General features: G+C 42.8%; 2 protein-coding genes and 1 long non-coding RNA gene across 3 annotated transcripts; 2 read left to right on the forward strand and 1 right to left on the reverse strand.

Moving 5' to 3' along the window:
• The first annotated feature begins 1,449 nt into the window (after positions 1-1,449).
• On the forward strand, positions 1,450-7,788 carry cdx1b (caudal type homeobox 1 b). Its single transcript, XM_014988434.2, has 3 exons — positions 1,450-2,169; positions 5,314-5,462; positions 5,809-7,788. The coding sequence occupies exons 1-3, from the start codon at positions 1,719-1,721 to the stop codon at positions 6,031-6,033; spliced, it is 825 nt and encodes a 274-aa protein (XP_014843920.1). The 5' UTR covers positions 1,450-1,718; the 3' UTR covers positions 6,034-7,788.
• Positions 7,789-16,178: 8,390 nt separating this feature from the next.
• taf9 (TAF9 RNA polymerase II, TATA box binding protein (TBP)-associated factor) lies at positions 16,179-19,592 on the forward strand. The gene is made up of 7 exons (XM_014988430.2): positions 16,179-16,269; positions 17,343-17,424; positions 17,532-17,668; positions 17,744-17,878; positions 17,953-18,034; positions 18,114-18,227; positions 19,337-19,592. Exons 1-7 carry the CDS (start codon positions 16,234-16,236, stop codon positions 19,492-19,494), a joined length of 744 nt encoding a protein of 247 aa, XP_014843916.1. The 5' UTR covers positions 16,179-16,233; the 3' UTR covers positions 19,495-19,592.
• Positions 19,593-20,614: 1,022 nt separating this feature from the next.
• LOC148155605 (uncharacterized) lies at positions 20,615-22,326 on the reverse strand. The gene is made up of 2 exons (XR_015765252.1): positions 21,897-22,326; positions 20,615-21,579 (listed from the first exon to the last, which is right to left on the reverse strand). It is a non-coding gene; the product is annotated as an uncharacterized LOC148155605 (long non-coding RNA).
• Between the last annotated feature and the right edge of the window lie 1,070 nt (positions 22,327-23,396).

Raw genomic sequence — 23,396 nt, forward strand, 5'->3', positions numbered from 1 at the left:
AGTTTAAACATCATTAAAGCTCCAATCAAACACTTGAAAAGATGAAAAGTGAAGCTTTACGCGGCTTTACAGCGCCACACTAAACTAAATACTCATCAGCGTAAAACAATAAATCTCCCATAAATCCATAAAGACGCAGATAATTCCTCCACAGGAGGCCGCGGAGGCTTCTTCAGGGTTGTCGGTTCGGGTCCCTCAGAGAGAAAAAAAATGAAAACACGGAGAGGATTCATGAGAGAACATGTGAGAAATACTCCCGACAAACAGGAAGAGTTAGAGACATGAAATATGGGAAATGAAATCATCTGTCCACTGCAGAAAAACAGGACAGAAATTCATGTTTTAAGTCTTTATTAATGTTAATTATGAATTTAAAAAATAATAATAAAATTGTAATATTAAATCAGAACAATAAAAACATATTAATGTAGAAACATGGAAATAATTAGAGTTAGGTATCTGCTTAAAGGTCTTTTTACTGTAATGAGACACACACACACACAGACACACACACACACATCTGCGAACATTCCTGCGTGTCTAGGTTAGCAGGTGTGCGTGGCTCTTTGCTTGTTAGCGCGCTGCGCTGGTCCAGCATTGATGTTCATTTCATAGAGGATAAAACCGAACCGGTTCAGAATATTGAATTACAGTAAACGTTTTTATTCTCTCTGCCTCCTCAATCTGTAAAATATGTTCATATTTATTTATATTAAAATGAAATCTAGCTAAAAGTCTGTTTTACTCTTTGAACATCTTTATGATTATTTATATGAAAAATAAACCTGCGGAACATTTGGATCCGCGAATCGAACCGCTGTCGGTTTCATCAGAATCAGAACCACAAAAAATAAACATGAATGAATGTTTCAATTTATTAAATATAATCTTAATAATCCTGATGAATTCAAAGCAACTCAGAGATTATTTTAAATCCGATTAAATTATGTATAAATGCTGAATTTAAACTCAACTAAATAAATTAAAACAGCTTAGATCGATAAAAAACATTATTATTATTATTATTATTATTATTATTATTATTATTATTATTATTATTATTATTAGAAGTAGTATTATTAGAAGTAGTATTATTATTAATATTATTATTATGCTGAAGGCGTATTTCGTAATTAAATTCGTTAACTAGTAATAATCAAATGAAGGAGAAACTCATGTAAACTTATTTTAAATACAAGCCAATAATTAAGAGAAATTAAAACATTACTGTAATATTAAATTCAAGCACATACTTTGAGCGTTTGAATAAGTCTAATTTTAAAAAAAGTACATAATGTGATTTTCTTATGTTTTAGATTTTAGTTTAGTTGAAATGAAAATGAATTTAACTAAACTGTCATAAATGATCAGATATTTTTAGTTCAGTTTATTTTTGGTTCTTTATAGAGAAATGGAGCGAGGGCCTTTGAAATGTAAATGCCCCCCTGAGGATGATGATGATGAGGATGATGTCGGGCTCCTGGTGAAGGCTAGATGAGGAAGAGGAGGATATCGGGCCATAAACGGACCATGTGACCGCGACCGTTTATACCTGGCGCAGCCGCAGCGCGCGCAGACTCGCAGGGCGGCCGGCAGGCAGCAGGTGGAGGCGCGCGCAGGCCACGAACACGCGGACACAGAGCTCACCTGCAGACAGGTGAGCGGCAGCAGGCAGGCTGGAGCCGCAGTATGCTGAGGGAGAGCCCTCACCTGGGAAGATGTACGTCAGTTACCTGCAGCTGGACAAGGAGCCCACCATGTACCCACACCAGAACCCGGTGAGCCGCCACCCGGGGCTCAGCCTCAGCCCCCAGAACTTCCCGGTACCAGGCCCGCCGCAGTACCCGGACTTCCCCGGGTACCACCACCACCACCACCACGGCCTGAGCGCCGAGCCGCAGCAGGCCGGGCCGGGCGCCGGAGGATGGAGCCCGGCTTACCCGCCGCCGCCGGCCCGGGAGGACTGGACCGCGCACCAGTACGCCGCCGCCGTGGGCGCTCCAACTGCGGGCGCCGGGCCCGCGCTGAGTTTCCAGGAGTTCCCCGGTCAGCCGGCCGCGCTGCTGCCCGCCGCACTCAACCCGTCCGCAGGGCAGCTGTCCCCCGGGTCCCCCAGAAGGAGGAACCCGTACGACTGGATCCGAACCTCCGCGCCGCCCAGCAACCCAAGTAAGAACCGGAACCAAAATTAGCAACTGGGCCGGGAGACGGTACCGATGCTGCAGACAATTAAACATTATAAAACTTTAAGTTCATCGGTTTATTCTTAGTTAAACGTGGAAAATGTTACGTTCTTGGTGGTTCGATTCGGCGCAGTTTGGACCGGGAGTCCCGCCGCTCCCAGCAGAGAACTGTTGGACATTTTAATATGAGGCTGATATGAAAACAGAGACGATACGAGTCAGCTTCAACAGCTGCATAACTCTGGCAGGAAATATAATAACTAACTAACTAACTAACTAACAATTATTATTATTACTATTACTATTATTATTATTATTATTATTATTATTATTATTATTATTATTATTATTATTATTATTATTATTATTAATATTATTAGTATTATTATTATTATTAGAACGTGGCCTTGTCACTACACTGTCATTAAATATTTATATTATTTATCATTTGGTTTTAATCAGATGTTCGGATTTTCAAAAAATTTTAATTCTAATTTTTTTACGTCAGATTTTAATTGAATAATAATAATAATAATAATAATAATAATAATAATAATAATAATAATAATAATAATAATAATAATAATAATAATAAAAGCCTTTCTCTAGGAACCGAAACATTTCACTCCGATTAATCCAGAATAAATCTTAACTATCTATCGGTGTGAGTTCGGCGGGAGGGGGTGGAGCCGCGGGTTCGGGCCGCGGTCCGTCCGATTCGGTTCGGAGCTGTCATGAAACCGCTTCATGAATTGAAATGTTACGGTTCGGGCCGACACACCTGAGACTGTTGATGAGGAGATGATGAAGGCGGGTCTCAGTCAGAGTTGGAAGTGGACCAGAACCAGAACCAGAACCAGTTAGGTGCCTGTTTCTTCAATTCTGGAACTAAAATGAGAAAACCGAACCATCAGAACCGTCTCACCGTCCTGTTTAATACCTCGACCTGCGATTCTGTACTTGGAACAGAACCGAACAGAAGTTACTGCTCCTGTTCTGACCCAAATAGAAACCCAAATCTGGTTCTGAGTTTGGAGGGAAAACCTTCAGCCGGTTCTGATCCGGATCAGTCCCGGGTTCCGTCGGGTTGACGGAAATCGATTCTCCATCAGAAATATTTAATATTCCGGAAATGTGGCTCAAAACTCATAAAAACCTGATTTGATCGACAGAATAATACTGAGGAACTGGGCTGTTGCCATGGTTACAGTAGCCAAAACCCGGAACCACCTCCTCTCTACTGGACCATTAAAACCCGATCCTTTCCTGGCAGTAGAACCCAGTAGAACCAGAACGTCTGGACCTTTCAGAACAATCCAGAACCTTTTAACTTCAGATTCTTTTTCTGTTGATTTAAATAAATAAAATAAGGTCACTTTATTTATTTATTTATTTATTTATTTATTTATTTATTTATTTATTTATTTATTTATTTATTTATTTATTTAAATTATTACTTTTTCTTTTTCATGTTTCTTTGCTTCGTTCTGATTGGCTGAGATGAACAGAACCACCCCGCGGTTCTGTACCTGTACTGAGTCAGAACCAGGCTCAGCTCCAGTACGGTGGAGGCAGTGTGCTGCTGTGGGCCGTTGGTCAGGAGAGACAGTGACTTGAGAGGTCAAAGGTCAAAGCACCAGAACTGTTAGAATCTGCATTGGACCTTCAAACGGGTCTGAAGAACATCCAGTTCTGGAAATGACCGGGTCGGTTCTGATCAGATCGGTTCTGATCGGATCGGGCTGGTGTCGGTTCTGATCTCCAGGTCAAAGCTCTGCTTGGTTTCTGTGGCCCATGTTTGATCGGGTCGATTCTGATCGGATGGGGCCGGTGTCGGTTCTGACAGATGTTCCTTTGGTTCTGAAATGCTGGACCTCTAACGAACCGGACCAGACCATTGGTCTGGGTTCTGGTTGATGTTGTTGATAACAGGTCCGGTTATCAGGCTCTGACAGACAGAACCAGACCAGGTCGGGTCTGCGCCAGCTGCTCCCTCCTGTTTCCTCAGACTGGTTCTGTCTCCTGGATCCAAACCGGTCCGTTAAACCCTGCTGAGCCACTTGTGACTTACTGCAAAGGTTCTGTCTGGACTCTGGTTCTGATCCTACTCTCTGTGTGGTCAGAAGGACTTCCTGTTCCAGGCTCATTGGGTTAGAACCGGTCCTGATGGACGCTCCACCATCTGGACCAGAAGATCTGTGAACAGAACCAACTGGATCAGAACCAGCTAGAGAACACCAGCGGTACCTGGTTGTGTTTTATGGACCGATTTGGTCCGGTTTGACGGTCCAACCCGGTTTGTTGGTTCGGTCCGGTGAAGTTATGAGACAAGACGATCAGTTTCCAATTTGCTGATTGGCTGCAGGTCCCATAAGCCCCGCCCCCAGCCGCTTCTTTTCTTTGATCTAAACAGTTAATTAATTGAACAATTAATTAATTGAATTAATTGATGATTGAAATAATCACCAACTAATTTAGTGATTGACTAATCGTTGACTAATCATCTAAAATGGCCGCATCTGGGATATCTACAGTGGTGCAGCTGGTAGTCAGCTGGTGACTCCCTGACAGTAACTCTGACCTCCAGCTTCGGCTCCAGGTGCATTGTGGGTGATGTAGGCAGCAGCCATGTGAACTCTGAGGCCATAAACGAGTGATAAACTGAGTGGATGAAGGCGTCTGACTGCAGCAGTGAGAACCGCTCTGCCTCAGGCATCCTGCAAAAACTCACATCTTTACATACTGACAGCCGGCGTGATTAACAGCTGCAGCTGAGAGGAAGAAATCCTGCAGCAGAACTGGGTCACTGTTGGTCAGAACCAGGTCACTGCTGGTCAAAATGATTGCTGTACGACCAACTGATTATTTACATATCAATCCAACAGAAAGTGATGTCATTAAAAACTGTTATGATTATAAGCACTGTGAAGCATCTGATATTCACAAGGAATGGATGGATGGATGGATGGATGGATGGATGGATGGATGGATGGATGGATGGATGGATGGATGGATGGATGGATGGATGGATGGATGGATGGATGGATGGATGGATGGATGATGGTCGGTCATGTGACCTGTCAGGGTCTCCTCCTCTGGACCCTCAGCCTCTCTTCTCTTTGTGTTCCAGACGGGAAAACTCGGACCAAGGATAAATACCGGGTGGTGTACACCGACCACCAGCGGCTGGAGCTGGAGAAGGAATTCCACTACAGCAAGTACATCACCATCCGGAGGAAGGCGGAGCTGGCCACAGCGCTCAGCCTATCAGAGAGACAGGTATGCTCCGCTCCGATCCTATTTGATCTGCTCCAATCTGATCATCAGGAAGAACTTCCACAGTTTCCTGGTTGAGGCTCTGTGGTAGATTTCTCTGTTTTTAAACGATTTGAAGTATGGTTCATACAGAGCTTGCAAATCTGCATCGTGTTATCTGCACCACGAAGTTGTTGGCTGTGTTCTTCCTTTTCTCCATAATGGAGAAATGTTCACTGGCACATGGTGACGAAAAAGTTCATTTTGTTTGTCACCATGTTTGTTTGTCGTGCATCTTTGAGTAAATCATCTTTGAAACTCAAACCGACCGGCCGCGTTCTGCAGAACCAACTTTCTGATCCGTTTCCAGGTGAAGATCTGGTTCCAGAACCGCCGAGCGAAGGAGAGGAAGATCAACAAGAAGAAGCTGCAGCAGCCGGCCTCCTCCACCACCACGCCCACCCCACCCACCTGCAGCACTGGAGGGGGTGCGCTCAGCAGCAGCAGCAGTGTCGCCATGGTTACCAGCAGCAGCGGCAGCAATGGGCTGGTGTCTCCGTCTTCTCTGACTCTGAACATCAAGGAGGAGTACTGAGGGGTAAAACCGCAGAAGAAGTCGTCCTTCCACCAAACTTTCTCTGGCTGTTTGATCCAGAACGGCTGGAAGAACTCTGATTGGTCCAGAACTCGGCTCCTCTGGTGGTTGGACCAATCAGCTCCAGACTCGGGGTTCAAATGTCACGGAGCTTCAGGAATAACTGCTCTGGTTTCTGATTGGCTGACAGGAGGTCAGGTGAACCCTGAGCTCCTCCTGGGTTCTGGTAGAGCTGCTGGACCCGACCCGCTCTGTACAGAACCTGAGACCTTCAGCCAACAGCAGAGATTGCTGTCACCTCTGACCTCTGACCTTCATCTGGACCTGCTGACTCATCGTTACGTTTTTTTACCCTCGGACGGTTCAACAGCTGATGGTAAAACTAATGGTCAGAACCAGATGTTTCTGATGGTTCTGATCGGTTCTGATTGGTTCTGGTGGTTTTGGAAACTTCAATCAGAACCATTTTCTCATTTTTTTTTTTTTTGGATTTAAAACTCAACAAGAAATAATTTAAAACTGTATTAAAATGAAAAACTTTTTATTGGACATTTTACTAAAACAGAAATAATTGCTTTTAAAGGTTGTTTTATTTTATAATGTTATTGTATAACAGTTAATCATTTGGACTCATGTGATCATCAGAACCAAAACATTTTGAATTTTATACATTTGTATAAAGAATTTGTCAGATTTATTTATCAGCATGTTTACCAGTCAGTCGTCTCAGAAATACTAAATATCAATAATAATATCAATAATAACTCGATCAATCTGGGAGCAGCTGGACGTGTTTCTGAGGTTTGAGGAGAATATTTTTATTTTAAAGTTTTAATTCTGAGGTTAATTTCCTGACCAGATCAATTTGATCAATGTGATCAATATGATCAATTTGATCGTCATTTTGTCTGAAAACATCATAAAAGGTCTAAACTTTTATTAAACGCGTCCAGATTAAAGTCAAATGTTTATTTATGGTTTTTCTTCTTCAATCGATTTTATTTTCAGAATTTAGAGACAAAGAAAGAACTAGAAACAAATTTTATGTTTATTTAGAAAAGATTGGAAACATAACAATAACTTGAATATTTATTTAATCCTTAATAAAACGTCTGAAGGAAAGTTGATGCAATCTGCATAAATATTATGACATCAGACGTCCTGAAAATAATTAATAAACTGTTTAAAAAAAAGTAAAAAAATCCACAGATTAAAAAAAACCCAGTTTAAATATTAAAACATGATTAGAAAACAAAGAGTCAGTTAAAGTAAACAGAACTCCCATCAGGGTACCAGTAACTGGTAACCGGTGGTCCACTCCAGTCTATGAAAACATTAATCATTAATAATTAAACTTCCTGTTTCTGCCGGACCAGTCAAAGCCTCTCCTCCCGTTGTTTCCATGGTAACAGCGTCATCAGAGAAGTTCTTGAGGGAGAATCTGGACCAGAACTTTAATTGGTCCGGTCCATTGATCCAGTAAAACTCTTAAACCGGGAGGGAAAAACTTTCCAACTCAAAGTTTCAACATTCAGAAGCTGAAATGTTTGGAATCAGAACTCCAGATCTTGACTCACTTGGTGGTTCTGATCTGGTTCATGTTCTGGTCCAGTTCTGTAGGAGCTGGGTTCTACAGAAGTTCCTGCTGATGTTTGTTTTTGCTCTGATTTCCTGTAAATTTTGGTGATTTTAGAATTCATCATTTGTACATTTTAAATGTCGTTTTTATTAAAAACTAAAAGTTTTATTGTAAAAGTTTGTGTTCGTATTTTTGCTCTGCTGTCCTAGACTGCTGGGTCCAGAACCCAGACCCTAGACCCAGTCAGGATGTTCTGGTCGAGTAAACGTCCCGTTCCTGCTGATTGGCTCGGCCTCGACGTGCAAAGATCAAATGTTTCAGGAATCAGAATTTAAACCAGACAGAACCATCAGACATGTTGGTGGAACCACTGAACCGGGCCTGATCGGACCTGGAGCATCGATTGTCTGTTTTTAATAAGCTGTTCTGGAGTTCTGCTCAAACAGAACCGTGTTTGCTGAGCGGCGCATCGGTTGAGGTGTGGCGTCCAAAGGGCAAACACAGGATCTGCTATCTGTCCACACTGAGACCTTTGTCCTCCAACAACAGCCCTATCTGACGCTGATACACACTATCTGTCCCGGGCGTGTGTGTGTGTGTGTGTGTGTGTGTGTGTGTGTGTGTGTGTGTGTGTGTGTGTGTGTGTGTGTGTGTGGCAGCTAACCATGGAGGTCGGCGTCTTGAACTTGAGACCTTCGTTCTGTCACCAAATGAAACTGATCTTCAGGAATCATTTGTCTTGAAACTCTTAGAAATCAATGGTTTTAAAAATGCTTTAAATTTAAACAGAGACTCGAGCCGTCAGCCCTGAGGAACTCCTGAACTGATCCGTTTCTGTTTCTGAATCAAACATCTTTAAAGCTTAAATCATAAATCACCCTGTCATGAAGTGAAGCTGATTATGACCAGGTGTTTCCTGGCCTTGACTCTCCATTGCCGTGGCAACGGAGCTGCCTTCAGGTTTATCAGGTCAGTTGTTCCAAGGCTGCAGACGCTCCAGCAGCTCAGGATGTATCAGAACCTCATTACGGTTCTGAACCATATTCAGAACCGCTGAGAGAAAATCAAATATTTTATTTTAATATTTTTAAATCAGATACATTCGTTCATATGCTAGATTATTGAATCCAATCGATTGATTTTTAACTTTATGAATTAAAGTGAAATATTTTTATTTTTGTGACCTGATAAAATCAATCGTTCCTATTTATAGTCATAAACACCTTAGCCTGGAAACCCTTATCGTTTATATAATTCATTAACATCTGTAACATCTGCAACTGACGTCATGAAGCGCATATGTCGTCACATCGCATGTTTAGACCACACCCCCTCGTTAATGTGACCCGAGTGTGAAAATGTGCCGAGTCACTCTGAGCAGAAACAGAAATACTCTGAAAAAATGTTGGAAACCTGATTATTAGTGTCATATTTTTAGTTAAAAATTGCTTAAAAATATTTTTCCAGGATTAAAGGTGAAAATTCAACAAACTTAAACCAGGTAATTTTCTGATATTATTGACAGGAAATCAGTGATGGTAAGTTAAAGCGTCGGGATCTGTTAGAATATCCAGGTCGAAACGGGTCAGAACAAATTGGATCAGGAGGTCCCTGAAGGTCACCACAAGATAAATTTGAAGTACATCTGGTCGGTTCTGATACATCAGGTACATCACAGGTCCAGAGGAAGTTCTTCTCAGCGTTTCACTCTGAATTTTATCGCATCTTATTCCAACCAAAGGATCCACTAGAACCGGATCCTAGTGGATCCGGTTCTAGTGGAACCGGATCCACTAGATCCGGTTCCACTAGATCTAGTCCTTCTGGTCCTTCTGGTCCTTCTGGACCAGAAGGACCAGAATCCTTCTGGTCCTTCTGGTCAGAAGGACCAGAAGGATTGGTCCTTCTGGTACCAATCCTTCTGGTACCAGAAGGATTGGTGGTTCTGATGGGTCGGAACAGCTGCTGGTCTTTAATGGAGTCAGAATGTTTTAATTCTGTCAGCGGTTCTGATCCGTCTGTGGTTTTGACACAACAAGCTGCTCTGGTTCTGGTCCAGTCTGGTTCTGGTCCATTTTGGATGTGATTCTGGTTCTGGTCCATTCTGGATCTGGTTCTGATCCATTCTGGATGTGGTTCTGGTTCTGGTCCATTCTGGATCTGGTTCATTCTAGTTCTGGGCCATTCTGGATGTTGGGGTTAGCCCAACCCCCTAACCTTGTCTCCTGATAGGATTGGTTCAGAAAAAGCCCTGTTCTGTTGGTTTTCTGAGCTCCACTCTGCTTCCTGGGAGCTGAGCTACCAGGAGGGCCTGATCGGCCAATCACACGCAGAGCTGCATCAGCCGCAGCCAATCAGAGACTAAGTAAGGAGTGATGATGATGTTTGAGTAAAATGAAGCAAAATGATCAAAATCATGATAGAAAGTCCAGTTGAGCTGCAGGAGGTTCTGGAAGAGAAAAACATGATCCAGATATTAAAACAATAAATTCAACATTTAATAGAGAAACTCTGGAGTTATTCTGGAAAACATCAAAGAATTAAATTCAGTTTATTCATGAAAGAAACCGAGCTGCAGATTGAACATCTAACTGGATTAAACCTGTTAGAGGTCTGTTTGTATGTACTGATAGAAACAGAGGACCTGATCTGGATCAGATATGGATCCTTTTAACCTGATCAGATCCAGTCTTCCCAGTCAGAGGAATCCAGAGTATCTGGGTGGATCCTCTGCAGCAGCTGCTGCTCCTCGCCTCATTTTTGGGCAAACAGACGTAATGAGAGCGAAGCCATAAAGTTTATTATGGGATGGACGCAGTAAAGATGGCTTCTCCTCAGAGACACAGAAATGTTGGAGGAGGGCGGAGCTGCAGGTCTCTGAGGGGGAAACGTCCCAAACAGAATAAAAAGTTCATCCTGAAGTGATCTGGAAGCTGATTCTTCCTCTGATTTTCATATTTTTGACATTTTCTAATATTAATTTTCCTTAATTTGAGTCAGAGACATTAAAATGTCTGGATGTGATGGAGACGTTGTCTTAAACATCTGATTGCTATAGAAGCTCAGATAATCTGCAGGTTTTCTCTGATTGGTCAGAACCTTTAACCCGCCTAATGCCCCGCCCATTCCACCCAGTTTCCATGCCGACAGATTGTTGGACAAATGATCAGGTCCAACCAGGTTCTGGTCCCTATTGGACCATCAGAGACTGGATCATCATGGGAGGACAGAGCAAACAAGAGGTCCACATGGTGGAGGTGGTATCATGCTGCAGGCTTCCCTTGCTGCCAGCAGCCATGTTGGATCAGATCAAACATAGCTGGATGGAGAACCACAGAACCAGTAAAATCAGTCCCATCTGCCTCTAACTGGGTAGCGTCTCGTTCAGTCCAGGTTGGTGTGTCTCCACTGGCAGAGTGTTCCTCTCTAGGCAGGAAGTGGGCGGAGCCACACTCACTCACAGGAGCTGTGGCAACACTCTGATGATGTCATTCAGCTCATCTACCACTGGCGGTGATTGCCGCCCAGTGTGTCAGGTCACTGCGGGTCGCTCCATCCGGCTGGTGAAACAGTTTGGACCTGAAGGTTAGACCACAGAATCGTCGAGTTAATGCTAGCTAACAGCTAACTGGCTAACTGCTACGGCCTCATCACGGATAAATCATTGGCCAATCAATGAATGTTGTCTGCTGCCACCCGGCTAGGTCTGGCTGGAACCACCAGAACCATGCAGGATCAGTTCTGACCTGGTTTCATCCTGAGGTGGAGGCGGGCTCACAGGCCAACAACCAATCAAAATGCTTCAAACTCCTGCGTCAGTTTGATGGTTAATCTGCTGAAAACCAGTAGAACACAGAGGCAGAACCAGAACCAGCTGGTTCTGATGGTCCCAGAAGGACCCGACCCACATGAAGCTGATGCTCTGGACCATCTTCAGAACTCCAGCCCGGTTCTGGATCCATCACATCTCTGCTGTTTGGAAAGTACTGGTTCTAGTTCAAAGCCCTGTTTTGGGTTGTGAATTGAGTAAACTGGTAATCGGACCCGCTGGTTCTGCTTCTCCAGGTCTGCAGCCTGACTGTGGGACTCAAGCAGAACCAGCAGGTTTACGACCCAGTCCGGTGGGGAGCTGATCTCTGTTAATGAGGAACAACATCCTGGCCTCTTATCTGGGGTCAAAGTTCATCCGGCAGCACCAGGAGGCCGACCAGGAAGTGGCGCCATCCGAGAAACGCTGCTCTGCAGCTCCGTGTTCACCTCCAACTCGATTCTGGAACGTTCTTCCTGGTTTTGCTGGTCTCAGGATCCAGGTGGGTCGGGTAGGTTCAGCTGGGCTCGGGTGGGGAAGGTCCGGTATCAGTCAGCCTCCGTGTTCAGGAAGCTGGTGAAGGGTAGCGGGCAGCGGCCATTTTAGAACACATTTCTGCTCCTCCAAACAAAATGGCTGCTAGCCGCAGGCCGGCTGCCGGACCGGACCGGTACTTGGGCCTCCGAACTGCAGTAGAGCCATCTCCTCTGTTCTGCTCCCGCTGCTCCATAAACAATGATTAGAGCAAATAAAAGAGCGTAAGTAAGTGCACCCCTCACAGCCCATAAACTACCAGGCTTATATAGCCGCCTGTTTATGGGTCATTTTCCCATAAACTTTCATTTACAATATGCTAACTGGCCCTAATACGGCTATTGGCGCTGATGGAGGATCAACACAGAGCCGTAAAGCAGCGGTAGTAAAGGCCTGATTAGCCCAGATTAGCATCGCTCCCACCGGCGGCAGACTACTGGTATTCCCCGCTAAACAAACCGGAGGAAGGCGGCTTCCTCAGCTCACACCAGCTGGACCTGTGCTCCCAGTTGATTCACAGTTCTCCACCAGGTACTGAGTGCTCCTGTACCAGAACCGTCCCAGTACCGGCCTTGGTATGACCTGTCGGCTCACCGCTATCAGCTCAGGTATTCCAGGTAACTCCGGATCCTCTGTAGGTTTTATCAGATTCCCGCCTTTAAACACCGATTTATTCAATCTCACTTTACTTTTATTCATGGTTTTATTTTAATCTTAGAAAATATTAAATGAGCAAACATTTAATTTGATTATTTAACAATATCAAAGTTGAAATTATTAAAATGTTTATGTTAAAAAATAAATATTTCATATTTAGTTATTTTATTTATTTAAAAAAATATATTTTGTGTTTCATTATAACATTTTTCTGTGATGAAATTTACATAAAAAATAAATTCTTTAAACATGGAAGTTCAGGTTTTCTTTAAACTATACTGATGAGAATAGTAACATTAATAATAATATAGAATACTATAATTGATTTCTAAAAATAATGTAATTATTATTGTGTAATTATATTTATTGATCAGAAAACAATCTGAAATGTGACACAGAAAATCAAAATTGATTCAAGTTGAAAATTAGAAAGACGTTAAATGTTTAATAATGAATACAGAATATATTTCAAATAAAACTTTAGAATAAAACAATTATTTTAAGTTTTTGAATAACTGTTAAATTAATTTAGAATTAATTAATTTGTAATTAATTGATTTATCAGTTTGAACTGTTAATGTTGCATTTCTTAATTTTAGAAAATAGGTTCTAGATACTTTTGAACATTCAACATGTCAACCAATTATTAACATTCACTGGCCTCAAACCAAACTGGGACTGATTTAACTTTTATTGGTATTGATGTTTTTAGTATTGATTTTATTGGTTTAACTGTGTTGTTTTATTATGTTATGAATTGAGGTTTTAGTTCATTATTGTGTGCTTAGTTTGGTCACTTTATTTTTATGCTTTTATGTTATGACTGTAAAACTGCTTTATAAATAAAGTTATTGATGATGATGATGATGATGATGATGATTGTAAACTTTACTGTTAAAATTTTATTTTCTTAAATTTAATAAAACACAATTTTGTAATGCGTTTTATTGTTTTTAATTTAATATTTTCATTTAGTGTCAGTGTAATTGTTCTTTTAATGTCACAAATATATTAAATTGGTAAAAATGTGTTACAGTAAATAACATTTTATTAATATCTGATTAATTTATTTTTTCATTTTGATGAAATTAAAAATAATTTAAAGATCAGAACTGATGAGTTTAATAAGGGGGTATGGGTCAGAACCAGAACTGGAAAGGTTCTGTCTGCTTTAGCTGCTGAGGGAGGAAGAGGAAGTTGAGTTGATGAGAGGAAGATCAGCCAGGAGAAACTGTAAAGCAGAGAGGAAACCAGAGCTGGTCCGGTTCTGGTCCAGTTGTGATCTGGCTCTGGTATGGTTCCGGTCCAGTCTGGTTACTGATGAGTTTCTCCACATGGAACAGAACCAACACCAACCCAGATGAGATCTAATCAAAGTTAAACCAATTAACCTTAACGAGTTGTGATGGTTTGGCAGGAGGACCCGGTCTGTGGATCAGAACCAAGATGTGGGCCCATTTTGACTGGTCGGGCTCTGATCCTGAGTTGATACCAGTTTGGGTCCAACATGTGGAGCTGTTAGAGCTGGTTCTATCATCCAGAACCAAGACCTAATAGGTTCTCTGGTTCTGGTTCACCTCTCTAACCTGGACTCAGTCAGAACCATCTGCTAGACCTGAAGGTTCTGAAGGTTCAGTTCTGTCAGCTTGATGTTTCTCACCTGCAGAGCTGAGTACCTTCTCTCCCCGAGGCTCCGCCCCCTTCCCCGATATGACTCACCCCTGTATGTCACGTGGCCCCGCCCCTGTCCATGAGGCTCCGCCCCTTCCAATCTCCCCCTCGTTAACCTTCGTCCCTGTGATAATGTCTGAGGTTTTCCACATTCCTGATTTCCCTCCAGAACCTCCAGCTGTAGAACCCGGTCGCTGATCCGGACCTGAAAGGGTTGGCAGGAACTGGTCTGGGCTGAGACCTGTTTCAGATTCTGACCCGGTTCTGGAGGCTCTGGGAGGCGATGCTGGGTCCCTCTGACCCGGCTTCAGCAGAACCCCATCAGGGTGTGTGTGTGTGTGTGTCTGCGTGTGCACGTGTGTGCGTGTGCGTGCGTGTGTGTTCCCGTTAAACAGTTAGTCATTAACCAGCAGCAGCTAAAGGCTTAGTGACACCTGAGTTCATCACCAGTTGCCATGGTGCTGACCTGCTGACCCCAGCGTGACCCCTACACGTCATGGCTTCACGACCCGGTGAAAAACGCCTGGACCTACTGCCTAAGGGCAGCGCTGTTGTTATTATTATTATTATTATTATTATTATTATTATTATTATTATTATTATTATTATCCTGTGTTGTCATCACCTGGTTTCTTCTTTGTTGCAGACAAAGCAGATCAGGAAGAGGAATCATGGGAAACTGCTTTATCCCATAATTCCTCTTCAGGTCCTGGAGGACCAGTCTAATAGGAACCATCATGTCTGGGTCCAGAAAGCTTGAAGTTCTCCAGAACCTCTGTGTTAACCTGACAGCGGCTGGTTCTGATCCAGAGGAAGAGTCAGACCTCTGGATGGTGTCAGCTCAGGAAGTTCTGAAGAGGTTCTGGTGTGCCTCAGCAGTGGTTCTGTAAAGGTTCTGTGAAGGTTCTGTGAAGGTTCTGCCGGGATTCCTCGGGTCTCTGTGGTTGACCTTCGACCTGCAGAGACTCATTGCAGATAAGACTTGGCACGCAGCTCCGTTTATGATTCTCAACAGGTTTCCTCTTGTCACAACCCAGACATGAATAATACCCTTCAGCTTATTGATTATCAGCTTATTAATTATTATTATTAATGAGGAAGGTGCTGGTTCGATGTTTTCCTTCTCTGATGATTTCTTCACTAAGATGCTGATAGGAACTGAAACATGAAGGTTTACTGATGTTTCCACGTTGTTCTTTATCCTGCAGCGCCCCCTGCTGGCTCTGCATCACTATAGCAATGCAGAGCGAGCATCACTATGTTAGTGGCATAGTGGGTCACTATGCTGGCAATGTGTTGAGTTTCTCAAAAAACTCAACACATTGAGTTATTTGAGAACTCAAACACATTGAGTTCTCAAGAAACTCAATATGTTTATTCTCACTGTAACCAGATTTCCTATTAAAATATTCATGACTGTTGTGCAGATTTTGACACAATTTATATGTTTTAAATGATTAATAAAGATAAATAGCATGCAGAAGGAGTTTATAAAATGTTAGAAATGTTTCTGATTGATAAGGAAATAAACACTACAGTTGTTAAAGTTTATGATGAGGTGAGAGAAGGAGTGAAATATTTGACAAAATAAAATAAATGTGGAAGAGATGAAGAAATCCTTAAATATCAATAACTAAACAATAGGCAAGACCACAAATTCAAAGGAGACAAATTATTGTTTTGCTTTCAATTGTTTTTGTGTGTGTGTGTTGTTCTTACTCTCTGTTTATATGTTTCTCAATATTCTTGTACATTTATATAATTCTGTTTTCTGTGTGAGAAAACAATGATTGTTGATGGTGTTTGACCATCCTGGTTCCATTCTGTTCTATTTGAGCCAGTTTAGATTATATATCGGTGCAGTTCCTCATGTAAACCTGTAGATGGAAACACTGCACTTCTGTGCCAGTGTTGTGTGTAGTGTGAAGCAGCAGAAGCAGCATCCGCTAAGATGTCTGCACCGAAAACAATCCCAAAAGATGCTCAGGTAACTTCCAGACATCTATCTCAGTAAACTGTTTGGTTTGACTGAACTAAGCAGTTTCTGTCATATTAGCTGTTGTTCTGAACTGCAGCTGAATTGAACGGAGACTCTGTTTAACTTGTTAGCTTAGCTGTTAGCCGCTAGCTTTTTAGCACCGCGCTGTTTTCTATCGTAGAAATAAAAACAAACATTTGAGTTGATTCTATTGTTATTTGTTGATTTAAGCTAAGCATAAAGCACATTTACAGAAGATGAAATTTATACTTATACATTCTATTTGTGTTTTTTGCTGAAGCTTTGAAGCTAACTGCAGAGGCTTAAAACGGAGAGGTGTTGTGGTGAATTTGGTCAACTGGTTATGATGCTCAATCAGCCGTTAATCAGTCCAGCTGGTTTACTGTTAGCTAAATGTTTGTTTAAATAATTACAATAAATCAAATATCAGTTTTAATAACAGAAGTAGATTATCATCTTGTATTATATGATGTTAAAACAGATGCTAATTAACCACGTTTATTATTATTATTTCAGTATTGCCTCCATAAAGTCCTCCTCCTCTCAAAAATGAGGACGGCCATACAATGAAATGCAATAATCATTTATTTCAATGAAACATTTAAGAACTTTTGCTTCTTCATAAATCTAATTGATTGCATCTTTTCATATGTAAATGAAGTTATGAGAATCATGTCACTCATCTGGTAAAAGTTGCATCATCAGAATAAACCAAAACTTGAGATTAAAATCCTACATAGTTCTTATTTTATTCCTCATATTATTATTATTATTATTATGAACCTGAAAATTAATTAATTGTCATGACTGTCGGAAAGGAGCAGATTATGGCTTTAATGTAATGGTCTAATTCAATGGTCTAAGCAGCTACCAGCAGATTTAAAACACTGCCTAAAGGAGAGATCAGAGAACTCTGGTACAGGAACATTAAAAACTTTATTTGAAATATGTTCCTGTCTGATTGATGCAGAAAGAGTTCAGAGTATTTTCCAAGCCTTTCCAGAACCATCAGACCCATCAGAACCAGGCTGGTACTGATGAATCCGCTCGGTGTTTTCCAGGTGATGATCCAGATTCTGAAGGACATGGGCGTGACGGAGTACGAGCCTCGAGTCATCAACCAGATGCTGGAGTTCACCTACAGTAAGTCACTGAAAAAGAAGGTTCAGATCAGGGGACCTCTGACCTGTTCAGGGTGCTCTCAGGTTTACCTCTAGCAGGTAGTGACCTATGACCCCTGCTGTCTTCAGGATACGTGACGACGATCATCGAAGACGCCAAGATCTACGCGTCTCATGCCAAGAAGTCTGCGGTGGACGCCGACGACATCAAGCTGGCCATCCAGTGCCGGATGGACCAGTCTTTCACCTCGCCGCCACCGCGAGATGTAAGTCCCGACCCCTGTGGCCCAGGGCCCAGTTGTGGTTCTGGTTCTGGTGACCATGCTGTGCTCTGTGTCCAGTTCCTGCTGGAGGCGGCGCGGCAGAAGAACCAGACGCCACTGCCGCTCATCAAGCCCTACACTGGCCCGCGCCTGCCGCCCGACCGCTACTGCCTCACCGCGCCCAACTACCGCCTCAAGTCCATCCAGAAGAAGGTCTGCTCCTCTTCCTCACCCCCACCTGCCCCCACTCTGATGACCTCTGACCTCTCTCCTCTCCTCCTCTGCAGGTGTCGTCATCCGCCGGCCGGATATCGGTGCCTCGCCTTAGCGTCGGCGCTGTCTCCAGCAGACCCACTACGCCCACACTGGGTGAGTCCAGGAGAGGAATCAGTAGAACCAGTGTTGCCTGTACACAGCCTGACCTCTGACCCCTCTGTCTGGTCCTCAGGAACCCCTTCAGTCCAGTCAGTCTCCTCTAAGGTTGGAACCCCGGTGTCTCTGACGGGTCAGAGGTTCACGGTCCAAATCCCTCCGCCCTCCCAGACGGCCACCACCAAAACCAGTAAGACCTTCTCCCTCCCAGTGGGTCGAGCCCAGAGCGACCAGTTCAGGTTCCTGAAAGGTTCCAGCTTTCTGTTTCTGTGGTATTGGTCAGACAGAGCATTGTACTGGTCCCAGTCTGAGCCTGGTTCTGGACCCAACCAGAAGCAGGTTGATGGTTTCTGTGGGAGGTGATGAATCCTCCCAGTAAGTGACTGTTTTCCCGCCATCCGGGTCAGAACCATCAGAACTTTAGAAATATGAACATCAGGTTTGAATATTCAGGAACAGAAGCATCAGAGTTCTGACGGCCATCTTGGTTCCTTCTACTTTAATGTTCAGTAGTTCACTAGCATTAGCTAGTTAGCTACATTTAGCTAATAGCTCTACTAGCACATGTTGGCTGTTGGAAGCTAATGTAACATTAGCTTCAGTTCTACCTTTGGTTCTGGTTTTGATTCCGGCTCATTGGATCCAGTCAGTCAGAGGTTGTGGGTTTGAGTTCTGATCTGAGTTCTGCTGAGAGAAAGACTCCGGCTGATGAAGTCTCCACTCAGCTGACTTTTTACCCTCTCCACACTGCCAGAACTATTTGGATCTCAGCTGAGATCAACAGGAAATGGGACCTGCTGCCTTCCTGTCACTGTTTAGTCATCAGACACCAGAGGGCGCCATAAGCAAACTAAATACATTTAAGACATGTCATGAGTCAGGAACAAATCCTTCTTTTTAATTAAATAAAAATAATTAATGAAACATTCTGTATGAAGAATAAATAACTTCACATTCATAGAAAATATGAAACTAGCTTACATGCTGCTGTTAGCATGCTAATATGATCTAGTGAGCCAAAGTACAGCTGTTTGCTAGTTGTATTTCAGAGAACTTGATGCTTCCACAGACTTATTTTTCATAAAGTAATAAATGTGTAATTCGTCTCATCATGTCCTGTGTGAGTGAAAAATTTATCAGAAAGATTTCAATTACAGAATAAAATCAGAAATAGTTTCTAAACTTTCCAATAAAGCCAGAATATAACAGAAACCAGATCATTTCCATAAAGTCGTTCTGTAGTTTCCATCAGCTGACCTGTGGCAGCAGAGTAATGGCAGTTCGTCTGTGTCTCCTTAGCAACAGCGGCGTCGCCGGCTGTGTCCAATGTCCTGATCAACCCGTCTCTGATCGGCTCCAAGAACATCCTGATAACCACCAACATGGTAGCTCAGAACGCCGGCGGAGACGGTCTGAAGAGGAAACTTGAAGACGACGACGACTACGACGCTTTATGACCACAGCTGGACTCAGACGTAGATGCTGGTTTCTAGAAGCTGAACCAGGACAACTTCTGCTCGCATTTTCAATAAATTAAATAAAACCTGAAACCAAACGTGAACAGATCACTTTGATAACCAGAAGTTACTGAGTTCAGATCAGAGATGATTTACTGATAACAGAGGATCATTAGGCGGTCCTGAGACTCATAAAGTTATGGATCCATAATGTATCAGAATGAACCCATCAGTAACGGTCCGATTAGTAGAACCTGGCCCATGTTAACAAATGAGTGAAGGAGAGTTGAATGTTTAACTGGAGCAGAGAAGAAGTAATCATCTCTGGTTGGTTTCATTGCCCAAATGGTATGGAAATATCAAATATCAATAAATATTGGGTGTAATGGCAATAATATTTGATATCGGCCCAGATTTACATTCCCCTGTATTAGAAATGGAAATCTGAATCGATATGCAATATTTTTTACCTCTATTCTTAAAGTGTTTTTGGTAACACTTTATTTGAAGGGGGTTGAATAAAACTGTCATGACACTTTCATAAACATGACATAACACCTGTCATGAACATGAATAAGTCTTCATGAATATTTATGACTGTTGTCATAAAGCGTCATTCGGTAAATTATGACACTTTTAATACAAAGTTGACATTATTCAAAATGTCTTTGTTATGACAACTTGACATTAACCAAGAAATCATTACTGTTTAAACTTTACCTTTAATAACATAAAGTTACCTAATTTTTAAAGTGCAATCAGTAATTATTTTATAACAAATTTATATCAGTAATGATTTCTTGGTTAATGTCAAGTTGTCATAACAAAGACATTTTGAATAATGTCAACTTTGTCATTATTTACCGAATGACGCTTTATGACAACAGTCATAAATATTCATGAAGACTTATTCATGTTCATGACATGTGTTATGTCATGTTTATGAAAGTGTCATGACAGTTTTATTCAACCCCCTTCAAATAAAGTGTTACCGTGTTTTTTTTTTTTTACTGTTTCCTGTTGGATGCTGTGAGATGCTCCACTCAGAGTGGAGTTTGGGTCAGAGGGACAGAACTACTTGGCTGAACTGCTGACTAACAATAAATTGTTTCAATTCAACTCAGTTCAGAAGTTCTTTATTTGTTGTGAAGGAAAATTAAATTTTGAAACTCAAATCATCAAAGTATCTTCAAAGAGTTAGATGGTGATGCTGTGGAAGGAAAGGTCTCCAGTAGCAGTCAGTGTTGCAGCTAAATTCAACCAGTTGGTTTTAGTCCTGATTTAAAGGAACTCAGTGTTTCGACTGTTTCCCACTTTTATGAAAGTTTGTTCCAGGTCTGTGGTGCATAGAAGCTGAATGCTGCTTCTCCATGTTTGGCTCTGGTTCTGGTGCAGAGCAGAACCAGATCCAGCAGGTTGATCCAGCAGCAGCAGATCTTTAATCCGTTCAGTGATTTCTAAACCTCCAGCAGTATTTAAAGTCTCTTCTCTCAGTGAAGGACTGTAGAACTGGGTGATGTACTCTATCTTCCTGGTTTTAGTCAGAACTCCAGCAGCAGTGTTCTGGATCAGCTGCAGCTGGACCATTGATTTGTTAGACCTGTAAAGACGCTGCTGCAGTAATCAATGCCACTGCAGAGAATCGCCTGGATGAGTTTCTCTGGTACTGAGACATCAGTCCTCTGATCCTGGAAATGTTCTTCAGCTGATAGAAGGCTGACTTTGGAACCGGCTTTATGTGGCTCTGAATATTCAGGTCAGAGGTTATCTTGATCTCTAGTTTCTAGCTGAAACAACTGAAGCTGCTGATGACTCTAGATATATAGCTGTAAGTGAGTTTGTTCTAAAGTTGAAGGACTGTTAGGCGCTGTTCAGGTTTGTCACCGCTCTCAACCTGGAGTGTCGGCCAGAACACCACTCAGGCCAGGATTCAGCTCAGGACCAGTTTTGGATGAGGTGCAGCAGGAGTTTAATGAAGACACGAGGCAGGATCCTTTAACTGTTCTGTATTCCAAACTGTATCACAGATAATCCACTGAACATGGATGGGCATAAATGTGTCTACATGAAGGTGTGTGTGGTTTCCTAGAATAAACAAAAATACAGAAAATAAGTTCAAGGTGTCCTATCATTACACATTACACCATGCTATTATACCTTAGATAAACTAAGAAGGAAACCTCTAAGTCAATATTACTAAGCAAACTTAGGCAAGTTAACTCCACAGTTAACTAATAACCATGCCTCTGCTCTACTGAGAATAGATATGCATGTGCGACACAATGCTCTACAATACACACGTAGCATATAGCTTGGACTTAGCAACAGGTGAAATAATAGCAAACAAATAAACTTCAAATCACTCATTTAGCTGCAGTAAACACTCAAATATTGCAACTTACTCATCAATGACGCACACTCTTAAGGAGAACACATATACGATGGTCTTTCCCACGTGTTAGCACAGCGGCTCGGTTACCCAAACTTCCCCACCAGATACCAGCAACGTTGGCTACGGCAAGGTGTTGACGTCATCACTGCCCTAACTACGGTATCCCTTAAGGGACAATAGTAACGCTGAACAGAAAACACATAATACAAAGAGTAATACTCAACACCAAACTTAAACTATATATAAGGGTCTTTTGAACAGCCGCCCCCAAATGTGTACAATACATTTGCTCAAACAAAAGACTCTAGATAGGGCGACCTTGCGCCTGGGGGTCACTGTCCTCATCAGGTATGGCAGGGAGGATCACAAGCCGAGCCACAGGTCGAGTGTAAGTTCTGTCCTTAATCTTCACATCTGCTGACCTGATGTGTCCATCAGGACTGGGGTGAACTTTGACGATGTGACCCACGGGCCAGAGAGCCCTGGGCAGATGAGGATCCACAATCATGACAACCGTCCCTTCTCTGATGTCATCTGTAGAGGTTTGCCATTTCTGGCGGGTCTGAAGTCCAGGTAGATATAGACGAATAAACCGTGCCCAAAAATGGTCAGTGAGCACTTGGGCATGCCTCCACCGCCGACGGCTCAGAAGTTCATCTTTGGAGTAAACCACCTGTGGCAGTGAACCATCCCGCCGCCCCATAAGCAGGCAGTTTGGTGTCACAGGATCCGGATCTCTTACATCGGATGAGACATAGCCCAGCGGCTTTGAGTTGAGGATCCCCTCTACTTCCACAAGTACTGTACGGAGGACCTCTTCTGTGACGGGCTGAGCTCCGACTGTAGCATATAGTGCTGTCTTCACAGAGCGGATTTCTCGCTCCCACACGCCTCCAAAGTGCGGAGCTGCAGGAGGATTGAAGTGGAACTGGATCTTGTGTGGAGCTAGCAGTTGCTGAAGTTCCAATGTCATGGCTGAAAACGCTCCCCTCAGCTCAGCATCACCTCCTCTAAAATTTGTGCCCTGGTCTGAATAAAGCTCAGCTGGTGTCCCTCTTCGCGAAATAAACCGACGCAGAGCCATCAAAAAGGAGTCTGTGTCAATGGAGGTCAGTACATCCAGATGCACGGCTCTAACAGTCATACATTTAAATATTATCCCCCATCTCTTTTCCAAACGGCGGCCTACTTTAACTTCAAAGGGACCGAAGCAGTCAGTTCCAGTGGAAAAGAAGGCTGGCTTGAAGAGGCGGAGTCGAGCTAAAGGCAGGTCAGCCATTTTAGGGACAGTAGGTCTCGCCCTCCATCTTTGGCAATCTGCGCAGGTCCTCTGGAAGCGCCGAATTGCTTCTCTGCCCTTTAGGATCCAATAATGGCGCCGCAGTTGTGCAAAAACTCGTTCTGGTCCGGGATGCCGTAGACGACGGTCACAGTCCTGAATGAGCAGCTTGGTCACTGGATGAGAGGGATCTAGAACCAGCGGGTGAAGGTTGCAGAAGGTTAGGTCTTC

Source organism: Poecilia mexicana, unplaced genomic scaffold (assembly GCF_051168715.1).
Source record: "Poecilia mexicana isolate PSO_F unplaced genomic scaffold, ASM5116871v1 scaffold_14, whole genome shotgun sequence".
In the NCBI taxonomy this organism is placed as follows: Eukaryota; Metazoa; Chordata; class Actinopteri; order Cyprinodontiformes; family Poeciliidae; genus Poecilia; species Poecilia mexicana.

Excerpts from the sequence above, each read along its gene's own strand:
- cdx1b (XM_014988434.2), top strand. The coding sequence starts at position 1,719 with ATGTACGTCAGTTACCTGCAGCTGGACAAGGAGCCCACCATGTACCCA. Across the intron at positions 2,170-5,313 it reads CGCGCCGCCCAGCAACCCAA|ACGGGAAAACTCGGACCAAG; the intron begins GTAAGAACCGGA and ends TTTGTGTTCCAG. Across the intron at positions 5,463-5,808 it reads TCAGCCTATCAGAGAGACAG|GTGAAGATCTGGTTCCAGAA; the intron begins GTATGCTCCGCT and ends ATCCGTTTCCAG.
- taf9 (XM_014988430.2), top strand. The coding sequence starts at position 16,234 with ATGTCTGCACCGAAAACAATCCCAAAAGATGCTCAG. Across the intron at positions 16,270-17,342 it reads CAATCCCAAAAGATGCTCAG|GTGATGATCCAGATTCTGAA; the intron begins GTAACTTCCAGA and ends GGTGTTTTCCAG. Across the intron at positions 17,879-17,952 it reads TCAAGTCCATCCAGAAGAAG|GTGTCGTCATCCGCCGGCCG; the intron begins GTCTGCTCCTCT and ends CCTCCTCTGCAG.